The sequence below is a fragment of the Galendromus occidentalis genome, unplaced genomic scaffold (genome assembly GCF_000255335.2).
Source record: "Galendromus occidentalis unplaced genomic scaffold, Mocc_1.1 scf7180000077526, whole genome shotgun sequence".
NCBI lineage: Eukaryota > Metazoa > Arthropoda > Arachnida > Mesostigmata > Phytoseiidae > Galendromus > Galendromus occidentalis.
In genome coordinates this window covers 489,131-506,885 of record NW_003805514.1, presented here as the reverse complement: position 1 = coordinate 506,885, position 17,755 = coordinate 489,131, and the positions used below count along the sequence as shown (strand labels likewise).

General features: G+C 50.7%; 2 protein-coding genes across 2 annotated transcripts; both read right to left on the bottom strand.

Moving 5' to 3' along the window:
* Positions 1–3,501: 3,501 nt before the first annotated feature.
* Positions 3,502–7,363, bottom strand: LOC100898228 (sodium-dependent proline transporter). Its single transcript, XM_029112741.1, has 13 exons — positions 7,220–7,363; positions 6,807–6,905; positions 6,537–6,699; positions 6,256–6,387; positions 5,958–6,130; positions 5,658–5,839; positions 5,266–5,533; positions 5,047–5,150; positions 4,689–4,926; positions 4,329–4,557; positions 4,015–4,115; positions 3,732–3,890; positions 3,502–3,630 (listed from the first exon to the last, which is right to left on the bottom strand). Exons 1-13 carry the CDS (start codon positions 7,361–7,363, stop codon positions 3,502–3,504), a joined length of 2,121 nt encoding a protein of 706 aa, XP_028968574.1.
* A 5,713-nt stretch (positions 7,364–13,076) lies between these two features.
* On the bottom strand, positions 13,077–16,588 carry Lint-O (L(3)mbt interactor in ovarian somatic cells). Its single transcript, XM_003747944.2, has 7 exons — positions 16,405–16,588; positions 15,870–15,988; positions 15,280–15,622; positions 14,850–15,161; positions 14,277–14,727; positions 13,780–14,161; positions 13,077–13,666 (listed from the first exon to the last, which is right to left on the bottom strand). Exons 1-7 carry the CDS (start codon positions 16,586–16,588, stop codon positions 13,535–13,537), a joined length of 1,923 nt encoding a protein of 640 aa, XP_003747992.1. The 3' UTR covers positions 13,077–13,534.
* Positions 16,589–17,755: the final 1,167 nt, after the last annotated feature.

Below are 17,755 nucleotides of genomic sequence, written 5' to 3'. Positions count from 1 at the left end.
AGCTCGCCACAGATAGCGATGGTTATTGACCAACGAGTCCGGTTTTCGGTGGATGCGACCGATCGATCGCGTTACTGGTTGGTTTCGCTCCGGACTCCCAGTAACGAAGTAGCTCAAGCGTTCCACAGTCTCTGTATGAGACTGCCCCGGGCAGATGATCCCGTGTTCTCAGAATCGGCTCGATTAGCTCAGATTTTGTGGGGCACTTTCACTGAGACCTTGACTTCGGCCGAAACCACAGGGGATACCGCAGAATTCGGATTTCGGGCGGATCCTTAATTGTCCGTAGACGATCATCGGCCGTTCTCCGATGGATGAATGCACCGACAGGGAGCGCTTAAGACGAACTATGGGTTCTTGTCCTAGGACCTTTCAATCGGTGGGCAGTTGTCATTGGATGTGGTGGTGGATGATGAGGCTCTCGCTTTCTTGTTTATGCTCTGGTTCCGGCTAAAGCCACCAGGGCGGCGCCACTGGCTTTGGAGAAGCGCCCACTGTGGTAGCCGTCATAGAGGTGCGCGGTTGTGAGAGCCTGTCTTGTTTTGCCGCCTTGAAGAAACCCGCGCGTCCCCGTCCGGAGGGATGCAGCGCTTCTCGGGCGGTCAACGTGCTAGTCCTAAGGGGAGTTTCTGATTTTTCCTGACGAGTCATCAAAGATCGTCGTGACCGTCGCGACTCGGTCATGCGAGAACAAGAAGAGTAAGATCTGTCGCTGCACGAGATCCAGTAACTCAGTTTGTATCCTTCACAAGAAACGCTAATGCACCCTGAGCAAGCATCTTGCCTCTAGAGGCGATCCACTGTACTTCCGAATGTTGCCACGGTAAACTGCTTCACATCACGAAATCGAAGTCCGGCTGTGCTCTCTCTTTCCTTACGTGACTATTCAAGAGGAGCCCCGCGGAATCTGGGGCTTTCGCTGCTTCGCCTCAGTTCATGTCTCTCTTTTCCTCCATTTCTCCCGGTGGTCGGCTGCCATTATTTTTCGACGTGGCCTGAGCCCAAGATCTCGGGGATCGACTCCATCTCGACATCAAGTCATCCGGGGAGGGCGAGGAACGATCACGGGCAACGTGGAAACTGAGTACTGTAATGGTCGGAATCGCCCCCCCTCGACGAACGCCGACGCTGGACCATGGACGAATCGACGGGTAATCACATTTCATCGAGCCAGAAAGTGTCTCCCCGTGGCTCAAATGCCCGACTTTTCGCATTCTTTCTCCAATTCGTGCTTTTCCTCAGGGTTCCCGGCTCGGCAAAGCCGCTCAATTCCGACCTTCCCAGCGCCGTGCGCCGGGTTTTCAGCTCCAACTCATCCTATGGTCGATTCTGATCATAAACTGGGCGTCGTGATTAAAGGGATCTTAGTGAGATCTGCTATCCTGGAGCTTCTCATGCGCTTCGCCACTTGGAGCTGTCGCTGCCTCAGGTGAAGGTCGGTTCAAGAATGATCACCGTCCACCCCGTCGTGATTGAGGCCACGGATCAGTCAATGACCGTGGAACCCGATCGATACACGGTATCGTGTTGCCAGCATGAATTCCGGGAGCTATCGGCTTGCCATCGAGCCTGATATCTTCTCGAGCGAGCCGAGAGACTTGACTACCTATCGGGTTCCATCGAGTTTCGATGCGAAATTCGATCCGCGCGCTCTGCGATGATTACATATCTGTAATTCCCTGAACAGCAGGGATCCTGTTGTTGAGCTCAGGTCGAAACCGCCCCCCTCACCCCTTGACCCAGCCCCAGCATAGCGGTTTGGAATGTCACGTACACGTGGAACACCTTCGCTCAGCTCTAAATTACGATTCCCATGGCATAGGGAATCCTCCGCACAAATCCATCTCTCATGCGTACCATATTCATCCCTCGAGCCGAATCATCCTTACCCATTCTTGGAAACCCGGGCGTCCTGTACGTGGGCGAAGATTCACGCATGCTCTGTATAGGCCGCATCACCCAACGACTTAAGTCGCTCTAGACATGACTTTGAGGTTTCGAGGACGGTCCTTGGGGAAGTTCGGGGACTCAGGCGATGATGGGTTCGGTTCTGCGACGAGAGACTGGCGGAAACGGAAACCAAGACCCTCGCAAAGCATTGCAGACCTCGTGAAGTCAACGCTCCGACAGGGGCGAGTCGCCGGCTGTTCCACTGACTTGACCGAAATTCAGCGTCATAAACCTAACTCGATTCAGGCAGGATCGCCCATGACGGTGATAGATACGCTCGATCGGTAGCTCCCCAGGAATTCGTCATTCGCATTGCAGAGATTTCAGAGATTCCCCCGGTTTTTCTCCTGAGCTCGTAGGGCCGCCCGCCCGGAGAAAAAGCGAAGCCCTTGACGAGAATCATTCGACGGGGTCTCCAGACACCTTCCGATATCAGAAGGTGCGAGCCGGGTGAAATGATCCGCCCGCCTCCGGAGAAGTCAACCCCCGACTGCGAAATCTCCAACGACATCGAATCGATCATCAAGCACGATGAGTATGGGAACCCCGGGAGGATGCGTGGGTGCGTTCTGATTCCGCTCTGGTGCGAGCAGACATACCTAATCGCTTGTTCGGTCCGAAAGTCGCTAGGTCTTGAACCGATGAACTTAAACCTCATGACTTGGTGCCGAATCAGTCACGCAGGCAGTGCTCGTTTTCATGAGGGGTAGCCTGATCGAGTTATTGGCTCATTTGTGAGGCCGAGCTCTCGAGCTTGGGAGGAAGGGAATCTCGGCTCGGGACTCAGAACTGGGTCGTTTATGATTTCCACGTCAGAGACATCAAGGGATTCGCGAGAACGTGTCGCAACTCGTCATCTCGCCCAGAAATGTGTCTTGGGAAGCTATCAGCCCTAGGTAGGTCAACGTTTCCGTCGTGCGAGGCATTCGACATCATCACGGGGTTACATCCGTAGTCGACGGAATTGCTGAATGGTGCTGAGCCAGCTGCGATCTATTGCTTAGCTGTCCACGGACAGCATTAGCTTCGCAGAGGTCGCGCCGACGACTTCAGTGCCTCATGCTTCTCTTGGAAGTTCGTCGTGCAACTCGATAACAGCCACGCCGTGGTCTTGCTCTCGAAATGCACATATGAGTCTCGATGCTCTGTCCGGACAGACGAGCGATTCAAGGATTCGAGGGGTTTGCCGAAGAACAAAAGGAGGGCACGGCATTCAAGATTCAAGAGCGATTCCCTTCATTCAAACTCAACAGCGATTTGCATTTTTTTTTATTGGTGATGTCCCGTTCCGAGGATCCAGTCCTACCCGCTATGAGCTTGTGGTCGGTCAACGGCCAATTCCAAGCGAAGTCACCCTCGATATCTTGTCTCTGGAGGAGCCACCGCACCCGCGTGATACACATATTATAGTGGCCTCAATATTTTATCGGCTATCAAAAAGATCTTCATGATAAAGCTACGGGACAAGCCTGTCCGCGAGTCTCCTTGCTTATCAAACGGCGTCTAGCAGTAGCACCGGGGGATTACTATACAACGCTATACATCAGAGTCCTAATGATTTCTCGGGACGATTTCGAGCGGCGGAGATCGCTGCTGGCGGAGAATCTCATCGTAGGCCTCTCGTTCTGCCGCATTCCCGGGACCCCAGTCTTTTGTCGGTCGGAAAGCCAGGCGTACATCCTGTGGGATAAAAAAATCGCAATGGGTCATGCAGAGAACGTAAGGTCTAGAATCTGGAACAACGAAATCCACACGGGATTGGTGTGCGGTGCGTAACTTACATGACGGTACTTGTAGAGAGCGTACAAGAGGTAAAAGGGTACCTGTACCATTGACATCAACGCCATGCTCCAGCCCAATCCTTCCGCCCATGCGGGGTAGGCGATTTTCTCATCATATAATAGAGGTTCGTGGGTCGCGAGACCGTACAAGAAGAGGAACTGCGAAAAATTCCACCCTTCAATCCATAAGCGTTCCGGATCGAAATAATTCCGAATTCTTCTGTCAAGGGGAGTAAGTCTGAACTGCCGTAATACACCAAAAGCAAATTCGAAAAACACTCACTATCAAAATTACGGGCGAGAAGAATGCCCACGACACCTTCCAGAATCGAGACTGTTTGTGTCCCAGCATGAATTCGAAGTCACCGCAAATCCTCTTCAAGCCTGAGAATACATAGGTATGATTTGGAGTTCGTAACTCTCTTTGACTTGATTCCGAAAGCTTGATGTTCGCTTTTCTGAATGCAAGCGTTCGAGTAAACTAATGGATCTTCCTATTCCCATTCACGATAGCAATCGGCTCCGGAACCTCCGTCCACCCATTATTCCTTATTACCAGCAGGGGCTGCTCGGCCCTGAGCTCCGGACAGGACTCACCATACACCCAAGCTATGGCAATAACCTCGAATATGGCGATGTATACGACAGCGGAACCTCCTCCATATGTATCCATTAGGTTGAACACGTATTGCCCTCCTTGCATCACGCAAGGAATTCCCAAGAAGAAGCACGCAAGGCAGACCACGAACGTGAGGAGCGTTTTGTGCTTCCGCAGCTCTGGTTTTTCGTCGTATATCGACGTCAGCAGCGTTTCTATCATGGCGAACTAGAAGGAATGTGCTGTCATTCGCCGGACACACAGAAGGAACCTCAAGCTCGATTATTATCAGCCACCTTTGTGATGGACGCTCGACGAGAGAATCGAGAATCAGCGGAGAATTAGGAGGACAAGCTCACCTCGCTGTCGAGACCTAGTAGAAACAGCATGAAGAAAAACAGGAAGGACCAGAGCTGGGGCCAAACAAGACGACTGAGTGCTTCGGGGTACGCTACGAATGCGAGACCTTGACCTTGCGTTGCTACCTCATCGATAGGAATTCCGAGCTCGTGAGACATATTTCCCAGAATAGAAAAAATCACGATACCCCCGATGAGCGACGTCAGGAAATCCATGGTAGAAATAAAAAACGCGTCCCTGGAAAATGTGCACTCATGAATGATCCTCTCATAGTCTCTCCGTTCTCACAAACTGGCCCGCGATTCATGACCTCAGAAGCCCATTCCGGATCCACCTTGATCTCTCGGAAATCCTTACTTGTGTACAGGGTTACGGAACTCATTGTAGCTGCCGAACATTATGATGGCACCGTTCGCAACACTTAGGGAATAGAAGAGTTGTTCTGCGGCTTTGCGCCAAATCTGCAAGAGGAACCCCATGATCATGGAAAAGTATGCATTTTGTGTAGATTGTCGATTAGCAAGTCGCCTTGAGATCTCAGATCCCAATCAGGGACAGCGACTCATCGCAACATACCTGGAGCTCCGTGATTCTGGACCAATCGGGCAGAAGGAAATAAAGCACACCTTCGCGAGCTCCGTCGAGAGTCAGTCCGCGGATGAGTAGGCAGAGCAGAACAACGTACGGGAAGGTTGCAGTAAAATACACAACTTTTCCAGTAGATTTCACGCCTTTCATCAGACATAAGAATACGAGGACCCAACAAAAGGCAAGACAAATCGCCAAGTCCCACCGTATGGATCCCATGTTATCGATGCTTTCCGTCAGACCTAGAACGTGTTTGCTTCGGGAAAAATTGGGAACTTTACTTCACCGAAGAGAAGGGTTCCCTTCCACCGACGTCACATGCGCACTAACAGAAGAGATCTAGCCACAAGTAGTTGAATAAATTATCCCACGGAACTCACGTCCAAAATTGTTGACTGGCGGTCTCAGTACCGTTCGCGCAATTTCTCATGACCGAGTTGTAGAGCATCGGGTCTACGACCGCCGTCTTATTCGTGGACGAGGTGATCGTGAAACCCGCAGCCACCGGACCTCGAGCGGCAAACAGATCCACGAGGCGATTCCTTTCGACATCGCACCGCGCCTATGAAAGCAGAAATACGCGCTGAACTGAGATGTTACGAGACCGACGGCGTTGTCCCTCGAATAGTACCGCTGTATAGCGCTACGATTCAGAAAGCTAGATGAGGAGAGAAGCTCACCACGCCTTCCTTTCGTACGTAGCACTGGCTGTCCGCTCCCCACCAGGATTCACAGGAAGCCCACGGTAGCTCAGAGCGGAAACTTTGTGCCATATAGAACACAGTGTATGCAATTATAACATTGTAATATATCGCCACTATAGTGGCCGTAACCAATTGGGCATATCCCACACCTGGAAAAGCCACAAAATGAAAGAAGAAATCTCCAATTACAACGTGAGTATTTGGCAAACCAGGTGAGCATGCGAAGAGCACCAAGAGAAATTATCGACGGCGGGGCGTCGACGCTTAAGCTCACCCTTGAAAGCAGGCGCGCATTTCCACAAAGTGAGCACGCTGGACGACGTAAACTGGCCGAGAGCGAGCTCGAGATAGTAGAGAGGTTTGCCAATGAGCAACATGAGTATGACATACGGCAGAAGGAATGCACCTGAGGGATTCGAATTCATACCGTCAGTTCTCGAGACCCCGGCAGTCTCCTACTGAGAAGGAGCAACTTCACGGACCTCATCCCCGAAGGCTCCGAATAAATTAATTTCTAGATTTTTCACAGAGGTCGAAATTCTGGATTAGAAATACCTCCGCCATTCTGATAAGCCAGGAATGGAAATCTCCAAATGTTTCCAATCCCTACTGAGAGACCGATGCATGAAAGGATGAACTCCGTTTTATTCGCCCACTGCCCCCTGGAGGGAATTGCCTCCTCCCTCGAATCGACCGCTTCATGCACGCTCGATGCGCTCTGCTTGGAAAATATCCTCATCATTCGTGTCGTTGTGACCTCGCTGATGGAGCTCTGCGGAATTTCGCTCGGATTGTTCCACATTCCCATTTGCCGTGGGCACTCACCTTCTCGTTCCGGTAATCGTTTAGAGAGGCGCCTTTGTACTCGTATGTTTCGTCGTTGGAGAACGACCTGTTGATAAATCCCGAGTTCCTCTCATTCTCCTGTGGATAGTCATGGGTTTCAGAACCTCACACGGACTCTCGAGCTCGAACTCCTTCGGAATGCGCATCTGAGGACTTTGTGAGATCGGATAGGATACATCCGATACCCGTCGCAGTTGTACCATAGCGCGAGGGGCTTCCAGGAGTTCTGCTCCCTCCCACAGACTCTTCTGTGAGCTCAGTGCATGAAGACGACGAGAGGGAAAATTTCGATGGAGCTTCACGATGAGCAAATTTCACAATTCTGCTCGTGACCCAATGAGAATGACTCGGAGAGCATCCGAAAATCGCGGGAGCGAAGAAGCTCGCATTACCTCCCTTTCTCCAATTTGCTCCTCCACGGGGTCTGGTTGGACGCGTCCTGGTCGCGAGATGAGGATTGCTCGAGGAAATTTCTTCGCTTTGAAGGAAAGCAAGCGAAGAACTTCGCAAACCTTCGACATCACTGGAAGATCCATGCCGTTCTTGACACCACCCTCACTTTATGTCGATTTGTCGGAATTCCCGAATACACAACTTGATCACCGCTTCCGAATTCGACCGTCATTCTCATTGGGTTGACAATATGCGAATCAATATCGAACGATCGGAACGATCCTAAAGGGGCACGGAGAATCGTTTCGCTCAGTAATCATCTTCGGGACAGCCGTACTTTTATCGGATCGGAACTGTTCTCTCCATGTAGTCTGTCTTTGTTTGTCGGTGTGATGTCGTGACGAATTCGTTTATGATAGCTTCAAATATTCAGTGCCGAGGCGATGGAATTCAAAGAAACATGCCGATAGGATTCTAGGGCGGATAAATCTAGTCTGGGTTTGGCAGAGGCTCCATGGAAAAGTATGATCGATCGCTGAAAAAGAATAGATGCTTCCGATGAATCTGGATTGCATACGATCACTAACTCGGTCTCACGCTAGACGTTCGATGGTCTTTATCCTCTTCTGGAGCTACATTGAAGAGGTTGTTATTCCGTGACAGCCGTTCTGTGAATTGACTGACAAGCACGTGTAGCGGAACTGGATTCTGCTGAACAGGAATCACGCACTGGGACTCGCCATATTTCCTCCGACGCGACCGACTTATCCATTTTCATTTGAGAATCTCCAACGAGTCACCGCTCGACGAGCCCCGTCTTCGGCCTCCTTTTACACCGCGTGGGTACCCGGAATACGCCGCCGCCAGGAAGAATCCCCCCGAAAATCACTGTTTTGACCTTTCCTCGCGCGATCATGCATCATGGAATTGCTGTAATTCCGCAGCGAGACCGTAGGAGTCCGTCAATACAACGCCCTTTGATTCTACTGCCGCCCCAAGTTCATTGAATCGATGCGGTGAGAACTTGTTGAATCACAGCTACGTATGAATTCCAGTTCAGTGTTTGACGTAAAAGCAAGTCTTGTCAGGGAAAGTGTTCTCCTTTGTACAGAAAAAGCGTCGCTTTGGCGCGAGACGCTCGATTGTGAACAACTGGCATGTGGTGGTCGCGTGAGAGAATCGATCGCTCAGGGTGCCGACGAACAGACGCCTAACAAAACGTTTCGAGTGTGAAAAAGGCATGCGCACTAAAAGCATTCTCGCGAGCGGACACTCCCCCTCAAACGAAGATTTTTCCGAAAGGGGACATTTCGGAGTCGCTCACGACATGGAACGAAAACAGCCGCCCGCTTCAGCGTCAATGATCTACCCAAGGTTTATTGCGCGATTAGGGTCCGTACATCAAGAGATCTTCGACAACGATTTTGATCAAATTGAGTCGAGTCTTGGCGCAGTTATTAATAAGATCCATCCACTTGCGATCGATGGTTCCCTCATAAGTCACAATTGAGGCGACATGTGGTAGTTCATCCCAGGGTATATTTTCGGAGGCTCTCGCTCCCACAGAAAACTGAGTCGAGGCTTCTTTCTTCGCTAGCGTTATCTCGCTCCGGAGACCGGGGTTATCCAGGAGGAAACGAACCCATTCGAAGGAAACTAGTCCTCTGCACTCGAATCGCCTTGAACCACCAATTGAGCATCGAACTTCGTTGAGTCGGAGAGCCGTGTTTAGTCCGTAGATCAAAAGTTTCTTCGTGGTTCCGAACACTGGACATTGCTGCACGGAGAACTGAGCATCGAGTTTCTTGGGCAGAGCCCAGAAACAACTCTTAAGATGTAATTCGGCTGCCTCAATACTTTCAGGTATGAATATGTGGCGCTCCTCGATTACATCGCTCCAGCTGTTCCTGATACAGACGGAAATGATCAAAAACGATATCCACATTTCGAACTAGGTGCCGAGTAGACACGCCAGTGCCTGTCTACGACTCGATGGGTTTTTACGACGGAATCTACTGGTGTTCATAAAAGCATCATAAAAGAGCTTGCTCGAAGTGTAGACCCGTCAGATGGGGTAATTGTCGGTTACAGCCGTCCGTGACGTCCTCACCGGCATTTCGAGCTGAACTCCAATTGCAAGTGAGATGGCCGACTGAATTCACCGAGGGTACACCGAACTTCCCTCTTCCCCCTGGGGGACTTGGAAGCTCGATGGGACATTCAGAACAACGTTGCCAACCTCGATATATCGCGTTGATTCCTCCCGTTCCGAATGGGCTTCATTCGTCAACTTCGAACGCTCCTCACCAAGAAAATACATGAACTGCTAAAAAACGCAGGAGTGAATGATAAGACTTTTCTGGTTCTCACTCCGTAAACAGAGCTAGTTTGTGAATTGACGTTTCTGTGGTTGCGAACTATTCGATCAGCCCGTTTCATGCAGCCTTCAAAGGCAACACAAGCCACGGAATTTCACGCGAGTTCCCATCAAATGTCGAGCCAAAATTCACAGGCTATAGCTGGATAGTCGAAATGCAGTAACCGTGTGGAAGCACTCGATAAATTCTTCCATTGATGAGCCGCCCCGCGACGATCCGAATCACCAGGTCAGAGATTCACGCCGCCCGGGTCATGTATGATTCTCCGAAAAATGCAAAAAATACCAGATCTGGGGCGATATTAGGGGTCACTATTGTCTGCTGCTCTGCACGCTGGATCGGAAGGACGTTGCGAGCTGCGGACAAATCTTCGGCTCGTTTGCTATCGTATTGTTGACGTCCGATCAGGAATTCCGGACTATAACATCATCATCTTCATCAGACATTCGATACACGCCAAGGTGAGTCGGATCACTGACTACCGAGCAATCATCAGAATTGTCAATGCAAAAACGGTTTCGGGTTTCTGATTTTCGGATTTTTCCCCCAGCGGTACAGGGTCGATTTTCCGGAAGCGAGAAGCAACCTCGCCAATGGCGCGGGATGGCTGAGTCTCGATGTTTCCCGTTGGCTCTTCGATTTCGAAGTATTGATCAGATTTTCCCCGTATTCTTGCGTTCCCTAGAACTCAGCTTCCGCAGGCACCAATAGAGCCCGACTGATGAGGAAATCGGCGACATAAGTCCGGCGAGCCGTGTTCGAGTCAACGATACTTCGTCTCCCTCGTTCTGTCCCGAATCGACAGCTGTCTCAGGTCTGGGTTTCGACACGCCGGATCTGACACCTACGAGCGTAAGAGCCGTACGTCGCCAAAATGCCGCGGGGTCGAGGGAGCACGGAACGTCGAACTGAGGTTGTGGGGAGGATCTAGGTACTCACTCTGACATTCCGCGTATAGTCGTCCATTGAACTCATCCTGGCTCGAGGGGTAACTCGAGGGGACCGCTCTGAGAATTCGTCCAGACGAGGTGACTGCTCACAAAGCATTCATGTGCTCAATGGTCGTTCTTTTTGTGTTGCGCGGAGAGTGGGAAGCGATGGTAACTAAACGCAATGCCACCAAGCGCAGCGACCATGTGCCGACAGCGAGTGATTGGGCCGCTTGCGGCGCCCCTAGTTTTTCTGCTGCGACTTCGGAACCCGAGGAGAAGGGAGTAGGAGCACAGATTCGCTTGGGGAGCTCCGTGTAGCCGCTCCTCCCAGCATTCGTCATAGAGAGACGTCGGACCCGGTATGAGTACATATTGCGTCTCGTTGGGCCAGCTCGTCTCGATTCTAGAAGTTCTCCGGGAATCTGGGCGAACGCAGCGTTTTCGGGCCGATCGGCAGTTGTCCGAACCGATGGCTCAGTGTCGGTACCGTGTTAGAAGTCAGACGCTCTAAGTGTAGACGGGAGCTTGACTCTGAGAACTTTATTTGTTTCACTGCGGAACGGTTTGGTACGATGACATGGGATACAGATGGATCTCACGACCTTTCACCGCCACCGACCATCCCCCGCCCGCTACATAGACCGGCTGCGCCTTGGAGGTCGCAGCAGAACTTCGATCACCGGTTGCTGCCGATTCGTATTTCGGAACAGCTGACGGCGCCTGAAAAGTCGGATAGGGCATGTGCTGCGGCACGTATTGCGCCTGCTGAGGCCGCGAGTCCCAGCGTAGAAGCAGATAGCCGTTCGGGAACAACTTCGAAAGCTCGGATTGCTGCATGAAGTGCAGCTCTTGCTCAGTTTGTTGTATGATTCGTGGCTGATGATCGGGGATTTGCTGTGCTGGTCCGGGGGCGGTTTGTGATGGTTGCTCAAACTCTTGTATCTCGGGCGACTCTTGTTCAGATTCTTGCATCATGTACGTCTCCTGCTCGGAGATTTGTTGCACGGGCGGTGCTTTACTTTCTGCGGCTAACCGAGCCGAGGCATTCGAGAATGGATTGCCGTAGTTTTGGATGTATGTCTTCAAGAATTCTTCAGCTTGCTCTTCGGCTCGCAATTCCAACGGATCCTTCTCCTGAGAATGAGCATCGTAACCGAGCTCTGCGGGGGCCGCTTCAGAAATTTCTTCGATTGCATCTTCTCCTTGCGAGGTTGCATCGCTTTTCGAGCAGGCCGAATCTAGAAGTTCTCCACTCGCCGTGCTGGGTGTTGAAGTATTTGCGTTGATGAATCGCGAATGGCTGCAAACGAGACGAAGTTCTAATCATCACTCACGGTCCTCAAGGAACAATCGTGCAACGAACTAATTCGTTCGAGCCAGGAGACTCGCTTACGTTCGCTTCATGGACTTGACGAGCTCATCGAGCTCATGCTCATAATCGTACGCTTCTGAAAACGGGAGTTGTCTTCAGATGTTTCGTCGCCTGGACAATTCTTCTGACGGCTAAGAACCGCTCTCTTCGAGCCATCGTATAAAATCGAGACATCAAGTACTGAGGGCTGAGCAAAGTGTAAATGGCAGCTCACCCATTCCGAACCACGTCGTCTCTCTGTAACGAAGACTTTGTTGAGCTCGCTATCGCTTCGAGCTTTTATGGAGCGAAACTTTTCATGCTGAATCCGCATTCTGCAGACGTAGCGTTTTCCGTTGTCGAAGGATGCAAAATGTCATTATCTTATGCAGCAGTTCTCGAGCCTGTCTCTTCTTTACAGATAAGTTCTGAATAATTCCGGTAGTTTTGTTCGGAGCCGAGCCAAAGGAAAGATCGCCTGCGGGGAAGTGGTTCGACAGCCTATGGCGAATCGGCGTTCTCGAGAATTTTCCCCTCAGTCGCGGAGTCTTCCTTCATGTACTTCGAGTGGAGCACCCTGAAGCGTCCTTTTGATCGCCGCGCCGAGGGAGTACAGGCGAAGTGCTCGCCCTCGAAACACTACGAAAAACCAGCAGGGGAACCTTGATAAAACGAGGCTGTTGGCGTCAGAGCGCGGAGTCCGTGCACGACATCAGTCCACGTAATTCTTATGCTAAAGCGAATTCCACCCCGTTTTCCTCGGAACGTTTGACGCTCCCAGATGCGGCTCACTTCATTATGCATGCAAATAGTTCCAAACCTGTATCGACGGAATGATGGAAACTTTCTTGACCATCCCTCCTTAAAGGGCGGAACCTTTTCTATATCGCAGGTGGCCTTCGACATCTTCTCGAACCATGTCAGGGATTCTTCCCACCCCCGGTGAGTCCTCAAATGGTACCGTTCCGAATGCCCGATTTTAACGTGCCCGATTCTGAGAGGGGAAATATGACGGGAAAATATGACAATGAGGCGACCCCTTCACGTGTTGAGGCCCGATTTCGGTGAGGTTTAGAATGCCCCTCAAATGTCCCCCTGAGCCCCCCGCATCCTCGCCTTGCCGCTGACCGTCGCGATTCGGATCATGAGAACAAGAGCGATTTGAATAAATAGTTGTTTATTCGAAATTGTGTCATGGAAATGCGATATCTGAACGAATGGCTGTTTCCCTCATTTGACTCATTCGATCAGATGAATTGGTCCAGGACATCGACGCCTTGTATTGACAATATTCGATGCGGGAACATTGAAAGGATCTAGAGTTCCACAGAGAGCTCCGCACGACCCGGAATCGACATTCACGGACAAAGATAACGTCTTAAACAAAACAAGGATTAAATTAATAGCTCTCCATAAGGTCGACATTGATCAGGAGGGACCTCTTGGACTCTTGCGCGTGATCCATGAGCCGCGACACGACTGGCAGACAATTCATGATTCCGAAGGAAGTATCGTTCGGGTTTCGATGGAGCAAGCAAGGTAGCTTCTTCTCGTCTCTTTCTTTGGATCATTCGATGGGGGACACTTCCAACGTTGCTGGAGCGATGATTGCTTTGTCAGAGATGATCGGGGAATGGGCTGATGATCAGACTATCAGTTGATTCTGACGATGTCCTGTAGGTTGCTTATGTGTTTGAAAATTTTCACAGCAGGTCCAAGCTTCAGCCCAAGACCGTTGAGGACATCGCTACGACCCAATAAGAGCAGAGACCGACCATCGATTTCCTGAAAACCGGATCAAGTCGAATCTTGAGCATACGTTCTTCGAAGAAAAATCCGCTTCCCCGGCAAACTTTCCGAATGAAGCGGAATCTAGGTACGATTCCAGACAAACTCACCTGCTCCACGAAAACTGGCGCCTCTTTATCATATCCCAGAGCTTTGAAAAAATTCGCGACTTGCTCCGACGTCCAATCCCCGACGAATGGATAATCGATTTGGAATTGAGCGAAGCCTTTCTTTGTCACAAGGAGAGGTGGGGACTTCGGTCTTGCAGCTAGAGGGATGGGGATCAAAACCTGTCCTAGAATAGCTGCTTGACCATTCGTTATCGGCTCAGCAGCGGTCAAGACTAATGACGGTTCTGGAGGAGGAACGATGGAGGATTTTTTCGCAGCTAGTGAGACTCCGTTGTTGGTTTTGTCTTTGGCATTTTGCGGAGCAACCTGCGTAGATAGCTTATTGCTCTGTTGTTGAGGTTTTTGAGCTTCCGCGACGATCCTGCGAAACAGATCGGGAGGTGAACTCAGGATTCTTCCAAACCGAGCAGCATAAATTAAGGATTTCAACAGAATCATATGCGACGCCTGCAGCGTCTTTGCGCTCAACTGCTTACTTTGGAATCTTGCTTTTCTTATGTTCAGCGATTTTGTTCTCCTCTGCGGCCTGTGGGATAGCTGGGGAAATCTCGCGTCGATTTCTCGGGGGCAAAATCTCTAGAAGTTTCCTTCGTAGCTCAGAAGTGGTCTTCTGTTCTGTATTTTTCGACTTCGTGCTCTGAGCGATTGGAGCGTTGTTGTCCGTGGCATTCTTCGAATTGTTGTTCTCAGTTACGATCACGGCTTCCTTCTTATCGGAGGTGTCTACACCGGCTTCGGATTTTATCAAAGTCGGTTCTGGAGAGGCAGCAGTTGACAATGACGTTCCGTTGTTGCCGAGGGAGTTTTCGTTGTTGGACACCGGACTACAGGATGAGCTCCGAGAGGCCTTCGAAGAGTCTGATCTCTCAGGATTAGAGAGCGGCTTCTGCTGCGAGACTAACAGCATAGCGTTCGCGGCGGCGTTAGCTGAAAGAGGGTGTACGAATTGAAAGTCAAAGACCAGGAAACAAGTCGACGAGTACCGTACAGTGGACTGCCTCCTGACGGTCGCTTTAGTTTTCTCATGGAATAAGATTCGAGCAGCCTACCTTTGAGCTTCTCTTTCTTGTTGACTTCGTAATTACATTTGCGGCACATCCAAGGTTGGTCTCTCGGCTTCGTGTCGAGAGGCGGCCGAAGACAACTCAGGTGGAAAACTGAGTAGCATTGACAACAATGGATGATATCATTCCCTGCCATTATGGATGCTAGCGTCGTCTTACTGCGCTCTTTCAAGGGAATCTCCACCGAAGCCTCCCAATGGCAAATTTTACAGGGTTTGCATCCGAGACAGTAGAATTGCTTATTGGCCGAGATCTTGGCGATGGAACGATCCGTCAGTTGCAGACAGCGAGCGTGAACTGCAAAGGAGTATGCGTCAATGTAGATTGCACCCGACCTCATCAAAAAACGCATTGGTTCAGAAGTTTAAACGAATTATCTGAACCGTGGCCGTGTCTATGTCTGTGAGCAACTTACCATAGATTTTGCAAGCGGAGCAAAACAGCAAATTAGTGCTGATGTCTTTCGACTTGCAAATGACGCAGGTTGAGAGGTGCATCTTACACTCGAGTTGTGGGACATCGGTCTGCCAATCAGGCCCGTGGATTTTTTTCGTCCGTTTACGACCGCTCATGCGGGCGACAGGCCCCGAGTTGACGTCCGTTGAAAATTTCCGTTTTTTAGAAGTTGCTTCTTGAGAGTCAGAATCAGAGCTCACCGCGGAATTCGGTCGCGACGCTGTGGTCTCTGGTTTGGTCGACATCTCCCTCTGGTTTTCGCCGTCCTCCGAAAAAAGCCCTGTATGTTTCTCGGTCTTGCCCTGGAATAAGAACATTCCCATATAATCCACGTAATATTATCAGAATCTAGATAATTGTGGCCGAATACTACTCGCGCATACGATTGGAACAATTCATCGGACTCATCTAAGATCACGACACAAGGCCGGACTTTAAACAGCCTGATGCGGGAGAGCTCCTCGGAATCTCAGCCCGTGGGCGAAAATACGAGTACCGTACATTCATCGCCCGGTTTCGCATTGGATACTGATTGAAGTCGAGACTGACCTCGTTTGCGACGGGACGACCGAACGCTTCCGTGGTGTCCTGAGTATCTTCCTCCGTGTCGGAGCTGAACGATGCGGCCGCTTTCTCACCGGGAACGGTCTGACGATAGCTTATGTGACCTGCAAATCAGGAAACCTCATCAAACGTACCGAAGATAGCGGAAGCTTCCCCGGGTGGCTCACAACTGGTGGATCAAAAAACCAGGGAGAGTTTACTAAGCATCCTGAATCCCCGAATTCGTCACACTTATTCTCCCGTAATCAGGGGGATCTGATATTTGCGCAGCGACGTGTTTCCAGGGTATTCCCTCTCTCAGCCTCTCGTGATGGTGCTGGATTTCTCTTTTAGAGGCTCAGATTGAAGGAGTGATTCAGCTCGTAGCGATGAGAATGCATTCATCGGCAAATAAACGATGATGCACTGCATCCAAAATGTAGGAGACAATGTATTTTCGTGTTGATGTCCGCAGATGGAACACTATCTTGAACGGTATATTCCAGACAACGCCGTCGAGCGATATCAACAATAAACCAACCTTTGAAAGACTTGCGAAACAACTTGTTCTCCTTCTCGAGCTCAATCAAAGCGTCCTCCAGAGCGGCCTTCGAGAGCTTGAGTCTTTTCCGGCTCAACAATGTGAAGATGTTGTCTAGGTCTGGCCGATTTTTTCTTTCTCGCAACTTGCTGATGGCATCGCTTATCGCTTCCCAATATTCCATAACTCTAAAACACAAAATGAGCGAATTTGACGCGAGCTCGAGGCGGGAAGCCAAGCTCAGAGATGAGAACAGAAGGGAAGCTTTCTTCCCAGGTGCGTGAATGAGTTGAGGAAGGGAAGCGGTGAAGAACCGCGCAAGGATCTTGACTTCGCATCGCCTATCTCTTCCGTCACTGTGCTCTGTGCACCATAGATCATTTGGTCTATGCCTCCGATGAGGGAACTGTTCGCCTCTATGGACGATCAACTTTCATTTCGTTCCCCCCACTTGTGACGCGCCGGCTCGGGAGCGATCAGGCACGACAGCAGAAGATACGACAAGAGACTCCGGAGATCTCTCAATACTGCGCAAGCACGTCGGTTCGGTGAAGTCCTCAGTGCCTGCGCGTCCGCAAATGTCTGATCCGGAGCCTTTTCCGAAGCTACAGAGCTTGGCTATTCCCTCGGTCTCGCAGCCCTGTGACAGGAACGATCTAACAGGAACAATTACATCCAAGAGGAGACATTTCGCGGTTTCACATCAAGCGACGTACCACTCCTCGCATCGTGTCCGTCGAACTCGTGCTCAGTGCGATGCGGAGACACGCAATGTGAAAGGCGCATCGTCACGCTTCCCGAGAGGTTTCGGAGTTTTCAGAGAAGTGACAAGGTCACGAATTCCTGGTGATCTATGGCCCATACGTTAGAGCAGTGTCGTATCCGATAGCTTCAGATGCTATCTGATAGGATCCCGATGCTACTGCACTTCCACAGGTCCAAGGGCATGCCTCTCGGCCCCGGACTGACCGCTTGATCTGAGGAAATTCGGAGTGGAACTCCAAGTCATTCTGGAGCCACGTCCTCATCCAGGAGGTTCGCATTATCCTGATCGCTTCCCGTCCGTCGTTTCAGCGCTAATTATTTGCCGAAATTTGGAAGCACGAATGCCGGAGTGTATTGTATCATGAGCCGATGCGTGAAGCAGCTGAATACTCACGAGCCAGCTTAGATGAGGGTATGCCGCCGTGACAACACTGAGTGGGAACTGGCGAGCGAAGCTACAACGTCGATGAAGAAAGTCGCTGCACTTGGTGAGCTCTAACCGTACTCACACAATAAGTTCAGCAAAGATGAATCCACTCTCGCGAGAGCCAAACCGCTTCACCCGACGCCGAAAAGTAGATCCGCT